At 43.9% G+C, this 22,956-nt stretch overlaps 2 protein-coding genes and 1 pseudogene across 2 annotated transcripts in view; 1 reads left to right on the top strand and 2 right to left on the bottom strand.

Moving 5' to 3' along the window:
- The window catches only part of LOC122544529 (histone H1.11L-like), a 49,164-nt gene that overhangs the window by 14,636 nt on the left and 11,572 nt on the right, over window positions 1-22,956 (top strand). Inside the window, exon 3 of the mRNA XM_043683842.1 lies at window positions 21,028-21,109. The gene's annotated coding sequence lies outside the window, so the exon portion shown is untranslated. The remainder of the gene's footprint in view (window positions 1-21,027; window positions 21,110-22,956) is intronic.
- Window positions 5,925-7,778, bottom strand: LOC122544489 (annotated as a pseudogene).
- LOC122544488 (histone H1.5-like) lies at window positions 7,944-8,758 on the bottom strand. Its single transcript, XM_043683727.1, has 2 exons — window positions 8,436-8,758; window positions 7,944-8,292 (listed from the first exon to the last, which is right to left on the bottom strand). The coding sequence occupies exons 1-2, from the start codon at window positions 8,756-8,758 to the stop codon at window positions 7,974-7,976; spliced, it is 642 nt and encodes a 213-aa protein (XP_043539662.1). The 3' UTR covers window positions 7,944-7,973.

Genomic DNA, 22,956 nt, shown 5'->3' with positions numbered 1-22,956 from the left:
AAGGACTCAAAGCCTTCCGCTTCTTCCTTTCCCGCCGTACCAACCAGTACCCTTCCACTGACACCCTCCGACTGACTGAACTGGTCCTCACTCTGAACAACTTCTCTTTCCAATCTTGCCACTTCCTCCAAACCAAAGGAGTAGCCGTGGGCACCCGCATGGGCCCCAGCTATGACCTGCCTCTTCATAGGATATGTGGGACAGTCCATCTTCCGCAGCTACACTGGCACCACCCCCCACCTTTTCCTCTACTACATCGATGACTGTATCGGCGCTGCCTCGTGCTCCCACGAGGAGGATGAACAGTTCATCCACTTTACCAACACCTTCCACCCCGACCTCAAATTTACCTGGACCGTCTCAGACTCCTCCCTCCCCTTCCTAGACCTCTCCATTTCTATCTCGGGCGACCGAATCAACACGGACACTTACTATAAACCGACCAACTCCAACAGCTACCTAGACTACACCTCCTCCCACCCTGCCCCCTGTAAAAACGCCATCCCATATTCCCAATTCCTTCGTCTCCGCCGCATCTGCTCCCAGGAGGACCAGTTCCAATACCGTACAACCCAGATGGCCTCCTTCTTCAAAGACCACAATTTCCCGCCAGACGTGATCAGCGATGCTCTCCACCACATCTTCTCCACTTCCCGCTCCTCCAATCACCACCAGGACAGAACCCCACTGGTCCTCACCGACCACCCCATCAACCTCCATATACATCGTAGCATCTGTCGTCATTTCTGCCACCTCCAAACGGACCCCACCACCAGGCATATATATTTCCCTCCCCTATCAGCGTTCCGAAAAGACCACTCCCTCCGTGACTCCCTCGTCAGGTCCACAGCCCCCACCAACCCAACCTCCACTCCCGGCACCTTCCCCTGCAACCTCAAGAAATGCAAGAATTGCACCCACACCTCCCCCCTTACTTCCTTCCAAGGCCCCAAGGGATCCTTCCATATCCGCCACAAATTCAACTGCACCTCCACACACATCATTTGCTGCATCCGATGTGGCCTTCTCTATATTGGGGAGACAGGCCGTCTACTTGCGGAACGTTTCAGAGAACACCTCTGGGACACCTGGATCAACCGACCCAACCACCCTGTGGCTCAACACTTCAACTCCCCCTCCCACTCCACCAAAGACATGCAGGTCCTTCGACTCCAGACCATAGCAACATGATGGCTGGAGGAAGTGCAGCTCATCTTCCGCCTAGGAACCCTCCTACCACAAGGGATGAACTGACTTCTCCAGTTTCCTCATTTCCCCTCCCCCCACCTTGTGTCAATCCCAAACCTCGAACTCAGCACCACCTTCCTAACCTGCAATCTTCTTCCTGACCTCTCTGCCCCCACCCCCACTCCGGCCTATCACCCTCACCTTAACCTCCTTCCATCTATCGCATTTCCAATGCCCCTCCCCCAAGTCCCTCCTCCCTACCTTTTATCTAAGCCCACTTGGCAAACTTTCCTCATTCCTGAAGAAGGGCTCATGCCCGAAACGTCGATTCTCCTGTTCCTTGGATGCAGCCTGACCTGCGCTTTTCCAGCAACACATTTCAGCTCTGATCTCCAGCATCTGCAGTCCTCACTTTCTCCTTAATGCCTTATAAATCAGTGTTTCATATATAAAAAAGTATGGAAATGCTTCTGCATTACTCAGGCCCTCAACCAGAATGTGAATGTGGAGAAAGTGTGTGTTCATCAGCACCATTCACTCTCTGATACTAGATATCAATGTGCTCCTTATTCTTGGTTATTGTGTTTGACAGTGCTTCAGTGTCATCCAAATTGCAACATATAACTTTTAGTAACTGCTACTGTACTTCAGTGTTCAAACTTCTGCTACTTGACATGAAAGAGGTACTATCCATTGCCACTGGATAGCTCCTGTCTGTGAAAGTGGATGTGTTTGTATTTCTGTTAATCTCTGGCACTGCACATGTAGTTCAATAATGTCCACAGCCAATGTTCTTTAGCTTTCGTGCCTTAGGATCCATGGACGACTGAACATGCAACACATTGCAGCAGAAAAGCATCTGTGCTTTTCTTCAGAATCCAGGGGAGAAAAGCAATGGACTTTTGTAATTCCTGTAGTGCAGAGTCTAACGGGAACAATGGGGATATCAAGGTCTGGTTTTCAGAATGCTATCGATTTTTGCATGGTGACATGTTTTAACCAATGAATTAATGATCAGTATTAACCGAACCCATTTGCAACTAAGTGAACACTTCAACTGCATTGCAGTTGACTGACCACAGTGTTGCTTGTACAGGAAAGAGAATTGGCCAATTCTATTTTATTTACCAATGTGGACAGGATCTGGTGCAAGCTGTTAGCAGACTCTTGTGTTGCTCTATGGTAGGTAGGAGTTTAAATATCAACTCATGTTGGAAAAAAAAATGAGCAACTTGACAAACCAACCAATTTTGGCTTTCTCTTTCATTCTGCAAGGCTTTAAATAGTAATGATCTGATTCCAATGACTCCTTCAGAAAACTATATCATGATTCCTTGCTTTTTTTTGTACTATAATGAAGGGAGGGTCAACAGGAATGCAGGGCTCTTCATAGAAAATCAAAACAAATTTTGAAATACATATAGAATAATTTTTAAAAAACTTTGTTGCTGGACAGAATAATAAAATAACTACGAAATGGAGAATGAGGTTACGATACAGATGGAGATGACAGCTTTTCTGCTGCCATGATAGTTTTATGAAAATGGAATGCTTAGAATTGTTAGCTCAGTCAACTGTTATGTTGTTATAGACTGTCTTTGATCAGTTAGACTTAATAATTTGAAGAGACTTAATCTGTGCTGTAAATTTCTTTTGACTTGAGATCTGAGAGTAGAAATCAGTTTGAAATATTTTCCGTTAGTTGCGGTGTATATAGATTTTCATTACTTTTTGATATTGGAATGAGTATTTCAGGATGGCATACAAGTTTGCAACAATTATAAATCAGTCAGTAGCTGTCTGTGAGAGAATGGTGTATGTGCATATGTATGCAAGCACCCATAAGAGGATGGGTTGGAGATGGTGATTGTGTGTAGGTCAGGCTATGGCTCACAGGTTCATTTGGAATTTACACTGTTCAGTTGTGCCTTTCACATAAGACTTCTATTTATCAAAACATTAGTTTTGTCCTTCTCAGGTACTGATAATGCCAAAGTTTCCTTCTATATCTTCAGAAATCCTTGCTGTAACAATGTAACAGAATGATCTGTTTGTTCGCCTTTAAAATTGCCTTCATTACATGTGGAGTTAATACAGTTCCTGAATGTTTATTTCATAAGAGGATACAATCTATCCCTCTTCTGATGCTGCAAATGATAATTGACTAAGCATCATGGCATTTATTGGAACTGAGCTGTTGTGCATTGAGTAGAGGGAGAAATCAAAAAATATATTGCATCAGTTGTGTTCGACTCTTGGCTTGAATGTATACTTCTTCCCGCTGTCTCCCTCAGCAGACCCCCACACAGCCCGAGAAAGACCTCTCTGTCCCCTCCCCCTCACTCCAAGTTCCGGGACCAGTACCTGCTCCACTCGGCCTCTTACAAACAGCCCCCGGTTCTCCCTGAACTCACCCCGAATCAATCCCGGTCTCGGAGCCCCCTCTGTGTCCCAGGCTCCCATCCCGATGTGCTGCTGGAAGGAGCCTGCTGTTCCCTCGCTTCCCTGGGCGCTGATCTCTCCATTGCGGTCTGTTTCAAACAAACCTCTTGCACTCACTGAGTAAATGCTCCTCAATGGCAGCGCTGGGGGGAGGGCCTCACGCATGCGCTCTTCTACTCAGGAACATTTCTGTTTTGGAGGAAGAGTAGCATCGCGCATGCGCCTAAGGATGCAGGAATAAATTATTCACATTAAACTGTGACAGCAGCGGTGATAAATCCAGCGCAATATTGGGGATTGGGATTAAAGCACAAATATTACTTCCAAAAAAAGAAATGTCTTCTCTAGAGCAGAGATGACTGCGGTGGAACACATGATTGAAGTATAAGCGATTTATGAGTCGTGTGGGACAGGGTGAATAGAGAGAAGCTGTTTCCCTTGTTTGAACGAGCAATCACAAGTGGTGCTTAGGTAATGATATGGTGAGGGTAAGGATTCTCGCTATAGTGAAGGGTTAGATGTAAAGATATTGAGGGAATTTCAGAAAAATCTTTTCACTCAGCAAGTGGTGGAAATCTGGAAGACACTGCATGCGAAGGTAGTGGAAGCCAGAAACCTTAACCTTTTTAAAAAGTATTTGGATGAGCACTTCAAATGTCAGTTCCGGAGCGACCATTCACGGTGGGATATGAACGGTGAATATCTCCCCAGGCAAACCAAAAAGAAACGTGTCTCCGTCTTTGAGTACTAGGAGCAGATACATCTTACGATTGGTGGTCCTTTAGTTCTATGCCGAGTAGACTCGAACCTGGGTCTCTGGCGTTGTTTTCTCCGATTCCAGTAAATGAGGCTTTCTGCTGTCGGTGAGAGATTATCAAAATGAACGGAAATCAAACCAGAGCAGCTGCAGGACTGGGATGGCAAATGTGGAGCTTTTGCTGATGTCAGAACTAGTGCAAAAAGGCTGGGCGACATTAAAATATTGTCGAAAGACGATTAATGAGCTCAGCCGGAAGAACGTTCTGTAATGTTTAATCAACATATTGGAGTGTTTTCGATATGTGAAATGAAGAGATTAATTGCAGATTGCAGTTCTTGGCGCATGGTTTTGTTTCTGCCAGTCCTTCAGGTCCAGAAAAGAGAAAAAAGTAGAAAGAGATAGGTGCAGTTAGGCAAATGGATGAGCGAGAGAGATTGTCTGAAGTATGTATTTATAATCTAATTAACAAGTATTGATGAATTCCCCTCTGAACAAGGTTCTTTTTTTTTATACATAATTTTTCTATGTAAAACATACTTCGTTATATGTGAAATGGCGGGCTTTTCAAATTGGAAGGAAAGGTGTTGATGATTTGGCGCTGGCATCAAGAGTAGAGAATGTGCCCTCTCTTCTCCTTGCCTCTCGGGAGCATATTGAACACCAGTGAATCTTTTTTTTTAATTTCTGGTGCTATTTGCTCAAGTCCCTCTCTAATATTTGATTATTCCGGGAGCGACAAGCCCCGTTTGGGGTGTGATCCCTGAGTGTCACCACTGGGAAACAAAAGAAGTGCTCCCTTTCTTACAGACCCACGGGTAGGTGCATTACACGTTTTTTTTTATTTCCAAAACTCCGCGCGGGTTCTGTTGCAGAATAGTGTAAATGGGGCTTTCTGCTGTCGATTAGAAGCTTTCAAAACGAACCGAGATCAAACCAGAACAGTCGCCGGACTGGAATTGTTAATGTGGAGCTTTTGCTATAAGGGAGCACGGTATTAAAATAATACCTAACGGCGGCGTTCCTTATTAATGCGTTCACGCCGAAGCACGGTCATGAAATCCTCACAGGGCTGAGGATTCCCTCCGAAGGCAATCTCGAATCCTTCAAATAGCTTCATTACCCGAAAGAAAAATTGCAAATTAATGACTAAATACGAATGCATTGTTTTCCGTAAAGCTCCCTTCTCTGATCTACATTTCAGCAGGATTTTCAAATTTGAAAGAAAATAGTTGATTTGGCGCAATGTTTTCCCGCCAGCTTCCTCGGCAATGATCATACTGGCTGTAACGAGTGGGAACAGCAAGGGAGACAGTGAGGAGAGAGAGGATTTAATCCGGAATTAATACTGCACTACTATAATGAAGCATGTGAAAATTACATAACATTCACAGCAGCGTATATTCTAGGCACTGCTGCTTGTGCGATCTCTGTCTTCAACCAACTGCCCTGAAATGTATTACTGACGTCACGCCCCCCTTAATATTATTCAAAGCCATGTTCCAACGTCTGCGATCTCTTCCCGCTCTTTCTGGGTGGTTTAATGGCTCTGAAAAGAGCCGTTGTGTTTTTCTCTCTCTCACTCTCGGGGTGAATGTGCAGGGCCGGCCAGGCTCCGTTTAGGCGCGCTCCCCGCGGATCCGGCGGGCCAGCTGGATGTCTTTGGGCATGATGGTGACCCGCTTGGCGTGGATGGCACACAGGTTGGTGTCCTCAAACAGTCCCACCACGTAAGCCTCGCTGGCCTCCTGTGTTTGCAGAGAAAATTTTCTGACAAGTATAATTGCGCAGGTCGGTCTTGAAGTCCTGAGCGATCTCTCGCACCAGGCGCTGGAAGGGCAGTTTGCGGATTAGCAGCTCGGTGGATTTCTGGTAGCGGCGGATCTCCCGCAGAGCCACCGTGCCGGGCCTGTAGCGATGAGATTTCTTCACTCTTATCCGTGGCCGGACCGGTTCTGGCCATTCTCTACAACTCTCTGTAACACACACACAGGCTGCAGCTGTCAATGCTGAGGGTGCTGCGGTGCTCCCTGTTTAAGGGAGCTGGAATTGGATACAGCCCTGTCCCTCAACCCACAGAGAAGCAGCTCCGGAAGGGACAGAAAAGGCAGGAAAAGAATTGTTGGAGTCTGATTGGTTCACTGGCAATGACAGTTGGTCAATTTCAAATTGCCCGCTGAATTCACCCTCTCAAACCTTGAGATTAAAGTAACCTTAAAATGCAAAACGCCATCCGTCTGCAACTAAGATAAAATTTAATATTTTATAGTAACTCATAAAACCTAGTTAGCAGTCAGCGCGGACAGGAGGCGGGATTATTGCCTGATCTGTCAATCAGGCAGGAGGAAAGGTGGGGTTTAAAACAGCCCGGAGGTGAAAAATGTGTTGCTGGGAAAGCGCAGCAGGTCACGCTGCATCCAAGGAGCAGGAGAATCGACGTTTCGGGTATAAACCCTTTTTCAGGAATGAGGACAGTGTACCAAGCAGGATAAGATAAAAGGTAGGGAGGAGGGACTTGGGGGAGGGGCGTTGGGAATGCGATAGGCGGAAGGAGGTTATGGAGAGGAGGTGGGGCCGGAGAGGTCGGGAAGAAGACTGCAGGTCAAGAAGGCAGTGCTGAGTCCAAAGGTTGGGACTGGGATAAGGTGGGGGGAGGGGAAAAGAGAAAGCTAGAGAAATCTGCATTCATCCCTTGTGGTTGGAGGGTTCCAGCCCAGGCAAACTGAACAACCGAACGTTTACCCGCCGTGAATCAATCGAAACAACCCCGCCAATTTAAACATCTTAAAAGCTAATTCAGTGAACACGAATAAAAGTACAGAACCTCACTTTATGATTAAATTTCCTACAGCGTGGAGACAGGCCCTTCGGCCCAACAAGTCCACACCGACCCTCCGAAGAGCAACCCCACCCAGACCAATTCCCCTACATTTACCCCTGACTAATCCACCTCACACTATGGGCAATTTAGCACAGCCAATTCACCTAACGTGCTCATCTTTGGACTGTGGGAGGAAACCGGAGCACCCAGAGGAAACCCATGCAGACACGGGGATAATGAGCAAACTCCACACAGACGTCCCTGGCGCTGTATGGCGGCAGTGCTAACCACAGCCCCTGGGATTTTTTATTACCCCCAGATTGTAATTAGCCCCGAAGGCAATGTGGAATTGCTGCCTGAACTGTCTGTAACCGGCAGATGGAAGGAACACACCATGAAAACATCCGCAGGGTCTCAGAATCAAAACTGAACAAAGTAACATTCCTGAACGGGTCAATGAAATAAAAATACCACAATGTGTCACATTCGTGACTCGGTGGAGTTAAAAGTCGCGAAGCGAAATAACCAGATGGAGATCAATAAACCTTCCCTTTGTGATACATTTGCCATTCACCGGTCTCCGCTCTCGTAAACCATGGCACGAGTGTGTATTTGAGTTATTCAGATCAAATAATACCTAAGGTAGGTTTGCGCTCGGTACCGGGACGGGGAACATTGGATCCGGGCTCAGCTCTTTCCTGAGAGATGTGGGTGGCTCTGATAAGAGCCTTTGGGTTCAGACGGTTACATATTACACTGACGGGTTCATTTCTTTGCTGCTGTCTTGGTCACTTTTGCTTTGGGCTTGGCCTTGCTTTTAGCCGGTTTGCTGAGGGGTTTGGGGGCTTTAGGGCCCTTGGTCTTTTTCACCTTCTTCATGGGAGTCCGTTTCTTTGGCGCTGCTTTGCTCACCGCTTTCTTTGGCGGTGCCGTCTTCTTGCCTCTCGCTTTCTTGGCTGGGGACTTCTTGGTTGTCGCTTTCTTGGCTGGGGATTTCTTGACTGTCGCTTTCTTGGCCTGAGACTTCTTCGCTGTCGCCTTCTTGGCCGGTGATATCTTCATGGCCGGTTTCTTGGCAGCCGCTGATGTTCCCGCCTTCTTTCCCGCTTTTGCCTTGACTGGATTCTTAGGGGTGAAAATGTGTTGCTGGAAAAGCGCAGCAGGTCAGGCAGCATCCAAGGAACAGGAGAATCGACGTTTCGGGCATAAGCCCTTCTTCAGGAAGGATTCTTAGGGAGTTTGAAGGAGCCGGAGACGCCTTGGCCTTTGACCAGAACAAGGGAGCCGTTCGCCAGGCACCTCCTGATACTCATCTTGATCTGTGCCTTTCGCTTTCCCACATCGATCCCGCTTCTCTCCAGCGCCTTCTTTACAGCGGACAGTGACGTCCCTTTGCGATCCTTGCTATCCCCGACAACCTTCAGAATCAGCTCGCCCAACTGGTGATCGACTGCTGTTTTCCTGGGAGCCGTCGCCTTTTTCTTGGGAGCTTTGACTTTGGTGGGAGCGGCGGCTGGAGGAGCCGTTTCGGTGGCTGCACTGTTGCTCATATCGAGGACTCTGCGCTGAATCTCTCTCTGGGACAGTCTAAACTGGGTCAGCAATGAAGCTGCTGGGGACGGCACTGAGCAACTTCAACGCAGCGACCAGACGGTGCAGGAACAACCTGCCGTCAGCTCCCCTGTTCCTGCTACCTCTCTGTGTTTCTCTAACGGCCTAAACTCTCCGATTCCTCTGAAATTCCGCATCTCCAGAGAGCCAGGCTCGATCCCTCCTGACCCTGACACGGTAAAGTTTGCGACTGAAAAGTTTTCACTCGAATAGAGGGCTCCGCTGTCGAGTTAAACTCATTTTGCTGCCGCACAGATCGAGCTTTTTGAACTGAGCGCTGACATTGTCGGTACTTTTAGACTGAAATCTTGAAATACATTTGTCTTAAATTCTATCTTTGTGGTCTAATGGGGGAGCCGGGGAATAAGTTGAATTGAAAATGTTTTTGATTTTCAGAAGAGAGACCCAGAAATATAATATTCGCGGTCACACAAGCACAATTACGTTCGACTAACCGTCCGCCCTTTTCGAACAGCCTCTCTGACACAGTATTCACATTCACACAGTCACACGCCAGAAATATCATCAAATGTAAGTGTGGAAGGATAGAATGTCTCCTCCTTTTTGCCTTTGCTGCGGTGTCCAGGGAGTTAGTTGTAGTTTTTCTCCTCAGTAGCTGTTACACTCTCATCAGCTCTATTGTTTACATCCTCAAAGATGGCCAGTCGGTTTGCCAAGCTCAGAAGACAGAACAGTGTGCACTGGAACAGGCCCTTCATGTTCATGCTGATTCTAGCAGATCCTGAATACTGTTTTGTCAAATGCTTCGCAATTGAAGCTTTCATTTCGATTTTTTTTTCCCTGAGGCTGACTGGTCTATAGTTCACAATTTTATATCTACCTCCCTTTTCGATTGGATTGCTTACACTAGCTAGCCTCCAATCTGTGTAAATATCGCAGAGCTTATAGAATCTTGGAACATGGCCATCATTGCATCCAGTATTACTGAGCCCACTACATTAAATACTCTGGGACATAGGTGATCGAGATCTGGTGTTTCCCAACCTTCAATCCAATCCATTGTCCCAACATCATTTCCCAAATAAAATTGATTTGGTTCAGTTCTTCCCTCTCACTAAACTCACCAATATCATCACTGTGTTAGTTGTGTGAACATTTGTGAACAGAGAACAAATATGTTAGCGATTTTTGAGACCTTTTCGTTCCCCATTTTGAACTCCCCTCTTTAATGTTGTAAGTGGCATGTGGTACTCTTTGCCAACCTACTTATGTTAATTTCTCTCTTTACACATTTATTAGTGTTTTAGCAGTTTTTTAAATGGTTTCCACAATATTACTCTTTTCTTCATTTGTTCTTTGTTAGTTAAATCCCTTTTTGCAGTCATTTGCTGAATCTGGATCTGTTTGCAGCCTTCCCGTCTCGCTATATTTCTTCCCAAATTGTAGGCCTTTCCTTTGCACCAAAAACTATCTTAAATAGTCATTTCAAGTTTCACAACATTCTTTTTATAGGAGAGAGACCAGAATTGCACATAATATTCCAAAAGTGGCATTACCAATGTTCTGTACACCCATAACATGTTCTTCTAAGTCACATACTCAAAGCTCTAACCACTAAAGGAAAACATATCAAATGCCTTCTTTGCTAACTCCACTTCCAAGGAATAATGAACTTGCATTCAAAGGTCTCTTTGTTCAGCAACACTCCACAGGACCTTAATATTAAAGTGTGTAAGTCCTGCCCTGATTTGCCTTTCCAAATTGCAGCACCTCATTTTGATTTAAATTGAACTCAATATGCCACTCCTGGGTCCAGTGGCCCATCTGATCGAGATCCTGCTGTATTCTGAGGTAGGCTTCTTTGCTGTTTAGTACACCTACAATTTTTGTGTAATCTGCAAGCTTACTATCAATACCTGCAACCTCACATCCAAATCATCATAATAATGTGGAGGTGCCGGTGCTGGACTGGGGTGTACAAAGTTAAAAATGATACTCCACCAGGTTATAGTCCAACAGGTTTATTTGGAAGTATAAGCCTTCTAAATACAGACACCTGATGGAGGAGCAGCACTTTGAAAGTTTGTACTTCTAAATAAATCTGTTGGAATATAACCTGGTGTCCTGGTCATTTTTTAACTAAAATCATTTATATAAATGATGAAAAGCAGTGGACTCAGCAGTGATCCTTATAGCACATCACTTATCACAGGCCTCCAGTCTGAAAAGCATCCCTCCACCACCACCCTCTGGCTAGTTCTCCCTGTATTCCATGTGATCCAATCTTGCTAACCAATTTCCCACGGGGAACTTTGTCTAACGCCTTACTGAAGGCCTTATAGATCACATCCACCACTTTGCCCTCATCAGTCCTCTTCCTTACCAATTTAAAAAAAAACTCAGTCGAGTTAGTGATAAATGACTTCCCGCGCAGAAAGCCATGTTGACTACCCCTCATCAATCCTGGCCTTTCAAAAAGATGTAATCCTGTCTGTCACAATCCCCTCAACTGCTTGCCTACTGTTGATGTTATGCTCACTGTTCAATAGTTCCCTGGCTTTTCCTTACCACCTTTCTTAAATAGTGGAAAATGGAAAACTTTCAAAAATGAGGGTACAGAGACAGTATGTTCTTGTTTGGGTGAAAGGCATGACTGGTAGATGTAGGAAGTGCTGCATGAGAAAAGAAATTGAGGTTTTGGTCCAAATAAGGAAGCATATGTTAGTTAAATACAGGAAAGGTTGAGTGAATCCTTTGAAGAGTATAAAGGCAGTTGGGATATTCTTAAGAAGGACATGAGGAGGGCAAAAAAGGGACATAACATAGCTTTGGCAAATAGTGTTAAGGAGAATTCAAATAGATTTTATAAATACGTGAAGGTCAAAGGGTAACCAGGGTAACAAGGTTAGCCAGCCTCCAGTCTTTTTGCACTTCACCTGTGACTATGGATGATACAAATCTCTCAGCAAGGGGCCAAACAATCACTTCCCTAGCTTATCATCATGTTCCAGGTCCACCTGATCGGTTGCTCTTGCCTTATTCACCTTTTCTGTTTGAAATCATCCAGCAGCACTTCCTCTGTATTATGGACATTTTTTAAGATGTCACTATTTGTTTCCCCACGTTCTATATCTTCCATTTCCTTCTCCTCAGTAAGCACTCGCTTAGTATCTCCCACTTTTCCTTTTCTTCCACACATAGGCTGCCTTGCTAATCTTTGCTGGGCCCTCTTCTTTCCCTGGTTACCCTTTTGACCTTCAGGTATTTATAAAATCTATTTGAATTCTCCTTAACACTATTTGCCAAAGCTATGTTATGTCCCTTTTTTGTCCTCCTCATTTCCTTCTTAAGTATATCCCTACTGCCTGTATACTCTTCGAAGGATTCACTCAACCTCTGCTGTATTTAACTAACATATGCTTCCTTCTTATTTGGACCAAAACCTCAATTTCTTTTCTCATGCAGCACTTCTGACACCTACTAGTCATGCTTTTCACCCAAACAGGAACATATTGTCTCTGTATCCTAATTTTCTCATTTTTTAAGGTTTTCAATTTTTTAGCTATCACTTTGCCTGTGAACCTCTGCCCTCAGTCAACTTTTGAAAGTTTTTGCACAATACTCTCAAAATGGGCCTTCCTCCAAACTAGAAATTTAACTTTTAGATCTGGTCTATCATTTTCCATCAGTGTTTTAAAACTAATAAATTATGGTCGTTGGCCCCAAAGTGCTCTCCCACTGACACATCGTTATATCACAAGAGTAGGTCAAGATTTGCACCTTGTCTAGAAGATACATTCACATACTGAATCAGAAGCTTTTCTTGTACACACTTCAGAAATTCCTTTCTGTCTAAACCATTAATAATATGGCAGCCATAATCTGTTTGGAATGTTAAAATCCCTCACCATAACCACACCATTATTCCTGCAGATTTAAGATCTCCTGACAAATTTGTTTCTCAATTTCCTGCTGACTGTTTGGGTGACTACAGTCCAATCCCAATAAGGTTATCAAACCCTTTCTTATTTCTCATTTCCACCCAAATAATATCCATGGATCTAAGCCCAGGAATATCCTCCCTCAATAAAGGTGTGATCTTATCTCTTACCAAACATGTCACTCCCCATTTTCTCTTGCTGAGCCCTCCCCCCATCCTTCCTATAACATGTGATTCCTGGAACATTAAGCTGTCAGTTGTGTCATCCCCAAACCATGTCTCTGTAATTGCTATGATATCCCAATTCCAATCCCATTTTCCTAACCATGTCCTGAGATCATCCTCCTTCCCTGTTCAGCCTCTTGCATTGAAATAAATGCAGTTTAAGTTATCAATCCAATTTCATTCTCTGCTATGTTCCTATCTGCCCTGGGTGTTTGACTTACCGACATGAGATTGATATCTTTGTTCACTATCTCCCCGTTCCCACTGACCTCACCCCACACCCACACCTTACTAGTTTAACCCTTCCCCAGTAGCTCAAGGAAATGTCCCTGCCAATATAGTAGATCCCTTCCAATTCAGGTGTATTCCATCCTTTTTCTCCAAGTCACATCTTCTCCAGAAGAGATTCCAATGATCCAAAAATGTGAACACCTCTCCCCCGCACCAGCTCCTGAGTTGGGCATTGCTCTGCTCTATCATCCTATTCGTACCCTCAGTCGCTTGTAGCAGCGGGAGTAATCCAGATATTACTACCGGAGAGGACCTCCTTTCTAAATTCTTGCCTCTCTTCCTTATTCTTCCTTCGGAATCTCATCCCTTTCCCTTCTTCTGTAGCTAATTCCAATGTGTACGCCCCTTTGTGAATATCCTGCACTGTCTCCGAGATATCCTTGATCCTGACACCAGGGAGTCAACACACTATTCTGATTTCACGCTATCGATCAGAGAGACGTCTGTCTGTGCCGCTGACAAAGAGATGCAAGTTTTGTAATTTGTAATAGGAGGACCTTCGAAATCGCCACTATTTCCATCTAAAATGACAAAGGCAGCTGATGTCAGGGAACACCGCCTTGAAGTCGGACAAGTTCCCCTTGAAAGCACTCACCATGCTGACTTGGAAATAATCTTTGAGGAGATTCCTGAAGAAGGGCTTATGCCCGAAACGTCGATTCTCCTGTTCCCGGGATGCTGCCTGACCTGCTGCGCTTTTCCAGCAACACATTTCCAGCTCTGACTTGGAAATAAAACCGCTTTCTTTAACTGTCACGGGATCAAGACCCTGGAACTCCGTGTTCATGGCATTGTGGGCAGCACATGGACAACAGCTGTTCCAGAAGGTGGCTCAACACCGCCTTCTCAAAGGGATGGAGAATAAATGCTAGGCTCAGCCAGCGACATCCACGTTCCAGTCGTGAATAAACAAAAACAGCTGGGGTCTCTCGTTGTGGCATACAATATATCACAACGTTTCTGTCTGCAGCATACCTGACACTAAAATCTGTCATCCACGACAAACTAAATCGAGTCCCAGAGATGTTGTTGCACACCCGGTCTGACTTTTGCATGGGCGTCCTGACCCAGAAATAAGCTCTGACACTGTGGTACAAGACTCTCTCCATCAGTTATTTTCTCCTTCGTAAGAATGGTCCACTTATTCCATTTCTCTGTATGTTACTTTGGGCAAGGAGTTAATATTTGTGGATGAGGGGTCAGCAGGATTAAATACCACAGTGAACATATGATCAGACGTGATGTTATCGAATGGGGGAGCACCGGGGATGGGCCCAGTGGCCGCCAGCTTCTCCGCCCCCTGACCAGATTGTGAGAGAGCCGGAGGGAGGAGTTATTAACATGACCCGGGAATGAACTCCATTGGAACTTCATAAAGGAGCAATTCCCAGCTTAAAACCTTCTCTGCCCTTTCCCCCACAGCCCCAGTTCATTTGGTCAAACTGGGAGAAAAGGGAATTCGGGAAATGACCAATTAATGTTTGTTTCTGGGAATTTTTTGGAAAACATCGCATGCGCAAAGCCTCATCGCACGTTCGCCTCCGCCAATGCTGATTGTTACTGACCCTCCCCCAGCGCTGCCATTGAGGAGCATTTACTCAGTGAGTGCAGGAGGTTTGTTTGAAACAGACCGCAATGGAGAGATCAGCGCCCAGGGAAGCGAGGGAACAGCAGGCTCCTTCCAGCAGCACATCGGGATGGGACACAGAGGGGGCTCCGAGACCGGGATTGATTCGGGGTGAGTTCAGGGAGAACCGGGGGCTGTTTGTAAGAGGCCGAGCGGAGCAGGAACTGGTCCCGGAACTTGGAGTGAGCGGGCTGGGGGGAAGAGAGAGGCCTTTCTCGGGCTGTGTGTGGGCCTGCTGAGGGAGACAGAGCGGGAGGAAGCTGCTGTGGAACATTCTTGCGGTTTGCAATCCCCTAAACACGGGGAGGAAGCTGCTGTGGAACATTCTTGCGGTTTGCAATCCCCTAAACACGGATGGAAATTCATTGTTTGGCTTCTGTTTCACGCTGTTTATTGCGAATAGACATTGAAATAAAGGACAGTAGAAACAAATGTGATAATCCTGTGTAGGATAAATATAGCAGGCACAGGATAAACGTCTCCAGGTATGTGAAATCGTGCCCAGTATTTGTTTTTCAACAGTTAATGTATTGGGAGCTGGACACTGAACTGTGTAATCATTCCATTTGTGGAGATGTCCATAAGTTGGTGAGTTTATTTTATCAAAGTGAAATGTTTTCAAATTTGGGAAACAGAAAAAGACTGGAGGGAGCTCAGGGCTCGAGTGGAACCAGGATCTGCACTGTTCATCTTGCCCTGTTCCAAAACAAAGAATTATAATGATCATGACCTGAATATTGCATTGATAATTCGATGTCTTCCTACTCAGCTGCTAGTGATGTACAGGAGCTCTCTCTTTTGTCTTTCTCCAGGCAAATATTTGATGGATCAATCCGAGAGTGACTGGCTGCTTCTCACCCAGCAGGTATGTTCCCACTGTCAGAGAGGAGAAGGTCCTTTCCACAGTCATAGTGGATTGAGTCAGACACATATTGAGCTCCATTTCCAGAAGTACACATTCAATCCAAGAGTTAAACACAACTGACAATATATAAATCTATATTATTTCACCCTTTTCTCAGTGCTTACCACCTCAGTGACAGTAAATTCCATTATTCAAAGCCAATTACCATTCATAAGATTAGAAGCAGGTTAGACTGTATGCTTATAATAAATATACATTTATGAGCTGCATTAAATTAATATGTAGATTTAGCATTTTTTAAAAGTTACAATCAATTAGAACAAACCAATGATGGTGTTACATGGTTATAACAAATATATATATATGAAGTGTATATTTGAGCACAGATATAGAAGCAATGTTGGACATTTGAGTAATTGAGCAGGACAAAATTCTTCTTTTGATAAACAGTTGTCCTGTACAAAGACAATAATCAAACAATGTAAATTTCAAATTAACTTCTTGGTCTAGCCTTATCTACAGAGGATGCTTCTAGAGAGAATACTTAATGCTCATTCACATATGTACATACACATCTGTGTCTGTCTCTGTCTCTCTCATTCTCACTCTCAGCCGAGTGTTGATGTAAACACACTTTATGCATGCTTCCATTCTGGTTGAGTGCCTCAGTAATGCAGAAGCATTTCCATACTTTTTTTTAATGTATGAAACACTGATAAGACTTAAAACCACCTCATAAAGTGTATCAGAACTGGAATCACACAGAGACATACAGACAATGTTGGTGTGATCTCGACCAGTAGCACTCTTTAAAGTGATACAGATTGGCAGCACAACAGAAAATTCACTCTCACTCAGCCAGTTAATGGTAAAAGGGAGAAAAAAAATGCAATTTAGGCCCACAACTACTTCCAGATATGGACAGTCATAAATTGACTGTCCACATTAGTAATCGCTTCAGAAGAAGTTCATATTCGATGTTACATTATTGCAGTGCCCAGCAGCAATTGCCAAAGACTACTGCACGCACAAAATGTAAAAGGAAAGCTGAGATTGAATACAATAAAATTTAGATTCTTGGCAAACATAAGTATTGAACCAACATTAATCCCTCAATCACACAGGTTTATCAAATATTGAACAGGTTTATCCTACACCCTGCTGAAAAAACACAACTGAACATAGAGAATGGCATCCATATACTCGACTTGTCACTGTTGCACACAGAACAAAACTGGCACTCGAGGTATTCAAAGGTTACTAACTGCAGAACTAATCTCAAATTGGTATTTACACCGAGACACTGGCAGTGAGTGAATGAAGATTAGAATCCCAACAATTAGTGGAAACTAGTATGGAGAACAGATAAAGAATAGAATGTCCCAGTGCAGACACAACAGGCTGAATGGCTGTACCAATTCTGTGATTGAGTCATAAATCACAAAATGCATAAGAGATTAAGGCCCAATCTCAACACCCTAAACACTATTATCAGATTGAATCTCAGTCACATTTTTTTTTTCTAATTCATTCATGGGATGGGAGCATCACTGACTCGGCCAGGATTTATTGCCCATCCCTAACTACCCATGCAGCCTCATTGATGTGGGTCTGGAGTCACATGCAGGACAGACAAGGGAAGGATGGCAGTTTCCTTCATTCAAGGACATTACTGAACCAGATGAGTTTTTCTGGCAATCAACAATAGATTCATGGACGTCATTAGACTCTTAGAATATTATTCGCTGCCAGAGAATTGAGCAACTTTGGTATATAAGAGTTGAACATGACTGGAACTCATTGAGAACTTCACTCTCACAGTCACACAGAAGAAACTGGCATGTATAGATCAATTCCTAAATTCTCACATGGACACAGCAGAAATTGACATGTATACATCAAGTCCTAAACTCTCGTATGGACATAACCAAAGCTGACAGACATTGATTGATATCTGCTCTCACAATATTCACATTGTGGCAACTAAAAGGGAGAGAACAATAATCACGCGCACACACACATGACAGGTACAGGTTGATAACTAGACTAACACATTCGCATAGCAAAACCTGACAGGTACAGTATGATAAATGAATTTGCACATTTATAAACAAGAAGCTGATAGATACAGATTAATAACTGCACTCTCATTTGCACAGAGCAGAATCTGACAGGGACAGGTTGGTAAATTTCAGAGAAAGATTGATAACTACCTTCTCATATTCATAAAGCAGAAACTGACAGGAAGAGATTGATTATGCTCCCAATTTCAAATCACATAAATTGACTACACTTTGATAACATCACTCACATATTCACAGAGAAGAAACTGACAGGCAGAGATTGATAACAAAACAAAAATTAGTGGAAAATTCACAGGTCTGGCAGTGTTTCAGGTCTAGTGACCATTCCTCAGAACTGATGGTGGCAAGGAAAATGCACACAATGTGGTCTCCTCTATGTTGAGGAAACTGAGAGTAGATTGGATGTCCACAGTGCAGAGCACCTACATTCTGTCCAGACAAAAAGACCCTGAGCTTCCAGTTGCCTGCCACTTCAACACACCACCCTGTTCCCTGGCCAAGATCTCTGTCTCAGGCTTGCTGTAGTGCTCCAGTGAAGCTCAGTGCAAGCTGGAAGAACAGCATCTCATTTTCTGCTTGGGATCTCGACAGCCTTCTGGACTCAATATTGAGTTCAATAACTACAGGGCTTGATCTCTCCCAATGCATTACCTAAACACCCACATATCCGGCCTCGTTAACATTTAGTCTGCTATTATACGCTACCAATTGTTAGCCACTAACAGGCCCTGTTAATAGGCTACCCACCCACTTAGTCTAACAGTAAGATTAGATTACTTGCATTGTGGAAAGCGGCCCTTCGGCCCAACAAGTCCACACTGACCCTCCGAAGAGCAACCCACCCAGGCCCATTTCCCTACATTTGCCCTTTCACTTAACACTACGTTGCATGGCCAATTCACCTAATCTGCACATTTTTGGACTGTGGGAGGAAACCGGAGCGCCCGGAGGAAACCCACATAGACACAGGGAGAATGTGCAAATTCCACACAGACAATTGCCTGAGGTGAGAATTGAACCCCGGGTCCCTGATTCTGTGAGGCAGTAGTGCTAAACACTGTGCCACCATGTCACCCCACTCCTCTGTCTGACTGACTGTTCTTCTCTTTCTTTGGACTCTATCTCCATCTGTCTTTTACTCGTCACCCTTCCACCCAGCTTATCTTCTGTATAAAAACTAATATTTTCCTACCTATCACCATAAAATACAGAAGTCTGAATACATCACCCAACAAACTCAAGACAGCTTCTTTGCTGTCATCAGACTTTTGAATGGACTGCTCGAATTTTAAGGTGAAAGTGGGTACTGTAGATGCTGGAGATTAGTATCCAGATTACAGTGGTGCTGGAAAAGCACAGCAGGTCAGGCAGCATCCGAGGAGCAGGAAAATTGACTTTTTGGACATTCCTGATGAATGGCTTTTGGCCGAAATGTAGATTTTCCTGCTCCTCAGATGCTGCCTGACCTGCTGTTCTTTTCCAACACCACTCTAATCTGGCTCAAGTTTTAACGTTAACTTCTCTCTCTTTGCAGCTTTAAAACTGTATTGCAGATTCTGTTCTATTACCCTGATGCATTTTGTATGATATTATCTGCCTGTAAAGCACACAAAATAATGCTTTCCATTGTACCTCAGTGCATGTGACAAAAAGTAAATCAAATCAAATCAAATGGATAATTACACTCACATATTCATATAGCAGAAGCTGAGAGGTACAGGCTGATAACTACAGTCACACAAACTGACAGGAAAAGATGAATAAATACACTCAAACACTGACATTAGAGCCTGACAGGGAATGATTGTTCATTAAACTCTCACATTCACAAAGCAGAGACTGATAGCGACAGGTGAAAACTCAGCTCACACATTCACATAGTAGAAACTGAAGGATTGACAATTACAGAAACATATTCACCAAGCAGAAACTGACAGCTACAGATTGACAACTATATTTATGTATTTACACAGCAGAGTCTGAAAGATACAGATTGACAGTTACACTCACTTTGACAAAGAGGAAAATGACAGGTAGAGAATGATAACTGTAGTCCCACATTCACATCGCTGAAACTGACAGCTACAGTTTGATTAATACATCCACATTCACAGAGCAGAAGCTGATGGGTACTGCTCAATAACTGTATTCACTTTGACAGGTAAGAAACTGACAGGGACCCATTACTATCTATACTATCATGTTGATATCGTAAGAACAGATTGACAATGACACTCTGGTGTCAAATAGCAAAGCCTGACTGGGACTGTTTGATAATTGCACTCACATACTAATATCGCTTAACAGGTAGAGATGAATATCTGCATTTTCACAGATTAAACTGATGGGTTTAACTTGATGACTGCATTTAATATGCATACAGCAGAAACTGACAGGTAGAGACTAATATCGAAACTCACGTTCTCATAGTTGCAACTGACACATTCAGGTTGATATCCACATTCTCAGAGACACAGGAGAAACTATTAGGGACAGATTGGTAAAGCAAACACACATGTTCGCAGGGCAGAAACTGACAGATATATATAGATAACTAAGCTCACATATCCGCATCAGACAAACACATAGAGACTGATCATATTTATTTAAAATGTATGAAATGTATTTATGAACCAGCCCCTGGCAGTTTCCTCTATGTGGATACACGAGTTCAGTTACCAATCTGCACCTGTCAGTTTATGCTATATGAATGTATGAGTGTAGTTATCAGTCTGTCCCTATTTGTCTCTGTGGTGAGAAAATGTAAATATATTTACCAGAGAGTGACGGGGACAGATTGATAACTGTATTCACTCGCATATTTGCACAGATTATATGGATTGATAATTACAGTTTGATAATTACACTCAGATATTCACAGAACAGCATTTAACAGGTTCATCTTGATAATTGTCTTCACACATTCACTGAGCAGGAACAGACAGCTTTGGATAGACAAGGAAACTTTCATATCCAGACACGCACTTGCATTAGATTATCCCATTTGTAGAGGAGTTGGTTAGTATCTGGTTCTCAGCGAATTGGGACAGATTGTTTTGATACAGTCACCACAGAGCAGCTCAGGCCAAGAATAGAATCAGCCCTGTGGTCCTGTTGGAATTGCTGTCTTGAAGGAAGAACAGCCAAATGATTATTAAATTATTCCATTGACTAAATGTTGATTTACTGATGATGTCTCTTCTGTCTCCCTCCAGACAATTACTTGAAGGACCAAGACAGTGTAATACGTCCTCGATACAAATCCAAGTGTGATCAGTTCCTTCTAACAAACAGCAGGTATGTTATTGCAGTCAGACTGAAGAACCTCCTTTCCACAGTCACAGAGCAGATTGAATTAAACACACATTGACTCAATTTCCAGAGATAAATTTTCAAAGCAAGAGTCAACTACCTCGGAGGAATTACAATTTTTTTTCTCTCTCTCCATTCTTTACGTACATCACCACATTTGCCAATAATTGTTATAAATCACAGCCATAGAGTTATAGAGATGTAGAGCACAGAAACAGACCATTCGGTCTGACCCATCTATGCCAATCAGATATTCAAAACTAATCACGTCCCATTAGCCAACACTAGTGGCTTTTGCCAGCACTTGGGCCACATCCCTCTAAATTGTTCCTATTCATGTCGCATCCACATGCCTTTTAAATATTGGAATTGTTCCAGCCTCCACCACTTCCTCTAGCTACGCATTCCACACACACAAACCGCTTTCTGCATGAAAACGTTGCCCCTTAGGTCCCTTTTAAAACTTTCCCCTCACCTGAAACCTGTGCCCTCTGGATCTGGACTCCCCCACCTCAGAGAAAATGCCTTGTCTATTTAGCCTATCCATGATCTTCCTGATTTTATAAAGGTCAGAATTTTATAAAGGTTATAAAATACTATAAGGTCGCCCCTCAGCCTCGAACACTCCAGAGAAAACAGCTCCAGCCTCTTCAGCTTGTCTCTTTCGCTCAAACACTCCAACCCTGGAAACAATCTTGTAAATCTTTTCTGAATATTTCATGTTTCACAACATCCTTCCGATAGGAAGGAGACCAGAATTGCACACAATATTCCAAAAGTGGCTAAACCAATTACCTGTACAGCTGCAACATGACGTCCGAACCTCGAAACTCTCTGCTCGGACCAGTAAAGAACAGCATATTAAATGTCTCCTTCATTATCCTATCGACCAGAGACTCCACTTTCAAGGAACAATGAACCTGCACTCCATGGTCTCTTTGTTTATTAATACTGCCCAGGAGCTTACCATTAAGTATATAACTCCTGCCTTGATTTGCCTTTCCAAAATGCAGCACCTAGCATTTATCTGAATTAAACTCCATCTGCCACTGCTCAGCCTATTGCCCCCTCTGATCATGATCCTTTTGTACTCGGTGGGAACCTTCTTTGCTGTCCATTACACCGCCAGTTTTGGTGTAATTGCAAACCTTTATGTTCATATTCAAATCATTTATATAAATGACGAAAAGCAGTGAACCCAGCACCGATCTTTGTGGCTCACGACTGATCACAGGTCTCCAGTCTGAAAGGTAACCCTCTGCCATCACCCTCTGTCTTCCACGTTCAAGTCAATTCTGTGTCCAAATTGCTCGTTCTCTGCGATTTTCATGTGATCTAACCTTGCTAACCAGTCTACAATGAGGAAACCTGTCAAACATCTTACTGAAGTCCTTATAGATCACGTCCACCGCTCTACCCTCATCAATCATAGAGTCAAAGAGATGTACAGCAGGGAAACAGACCCTTTGGTCCAATTCGTCTATGCAGACCCGATGAACCAACCCAATCTAGTTCCACCTGCCAGCACCCGGCCAATATCGCTCGACACGCTTCCTATTGATATATGTATTCAGATGCTTTTTCAAAGTTGCAATTGCACCAGCCTCCACCACCACTTCTGGCAGTTCATTCCATTTACGTACCACCCTCTGCATGAAAAACTTGCCACTTGGGTCTTTTTATTTCTTTTCCATCTCACTGTAAACCTATGCCCTCTAGTTCTGGACTCCCCACACCAGAGAACATGCCTTGTCTATTTATCCTATCCATGCTCCTCATGATTTTATAACCCTCGATAAGTTCACCCCTCAGCCTCCGATGCTGCAGGGAAA

The sequence above is a fragment of the Chiloscyllium plagiosum genome, chromosome 50 (assembly GCF_004010195.1).
Source record: "Chiloscyllium plagiosum isolate BGI_BamShark_2017 chromosome 50, ASM401019v2, whole genome shotgun sequence".
NCBI classification, from domain to species: Eukaryota; Metazoa; Chordata; class Chondrichthyes; order Orectolobiformes; family Hemiscylliidae; genus Chiloscyllium; species Chiloscyllium plagiosum.
This window is presented reverse-complemented; position numbering and strand designations above follow the sequence as displayed.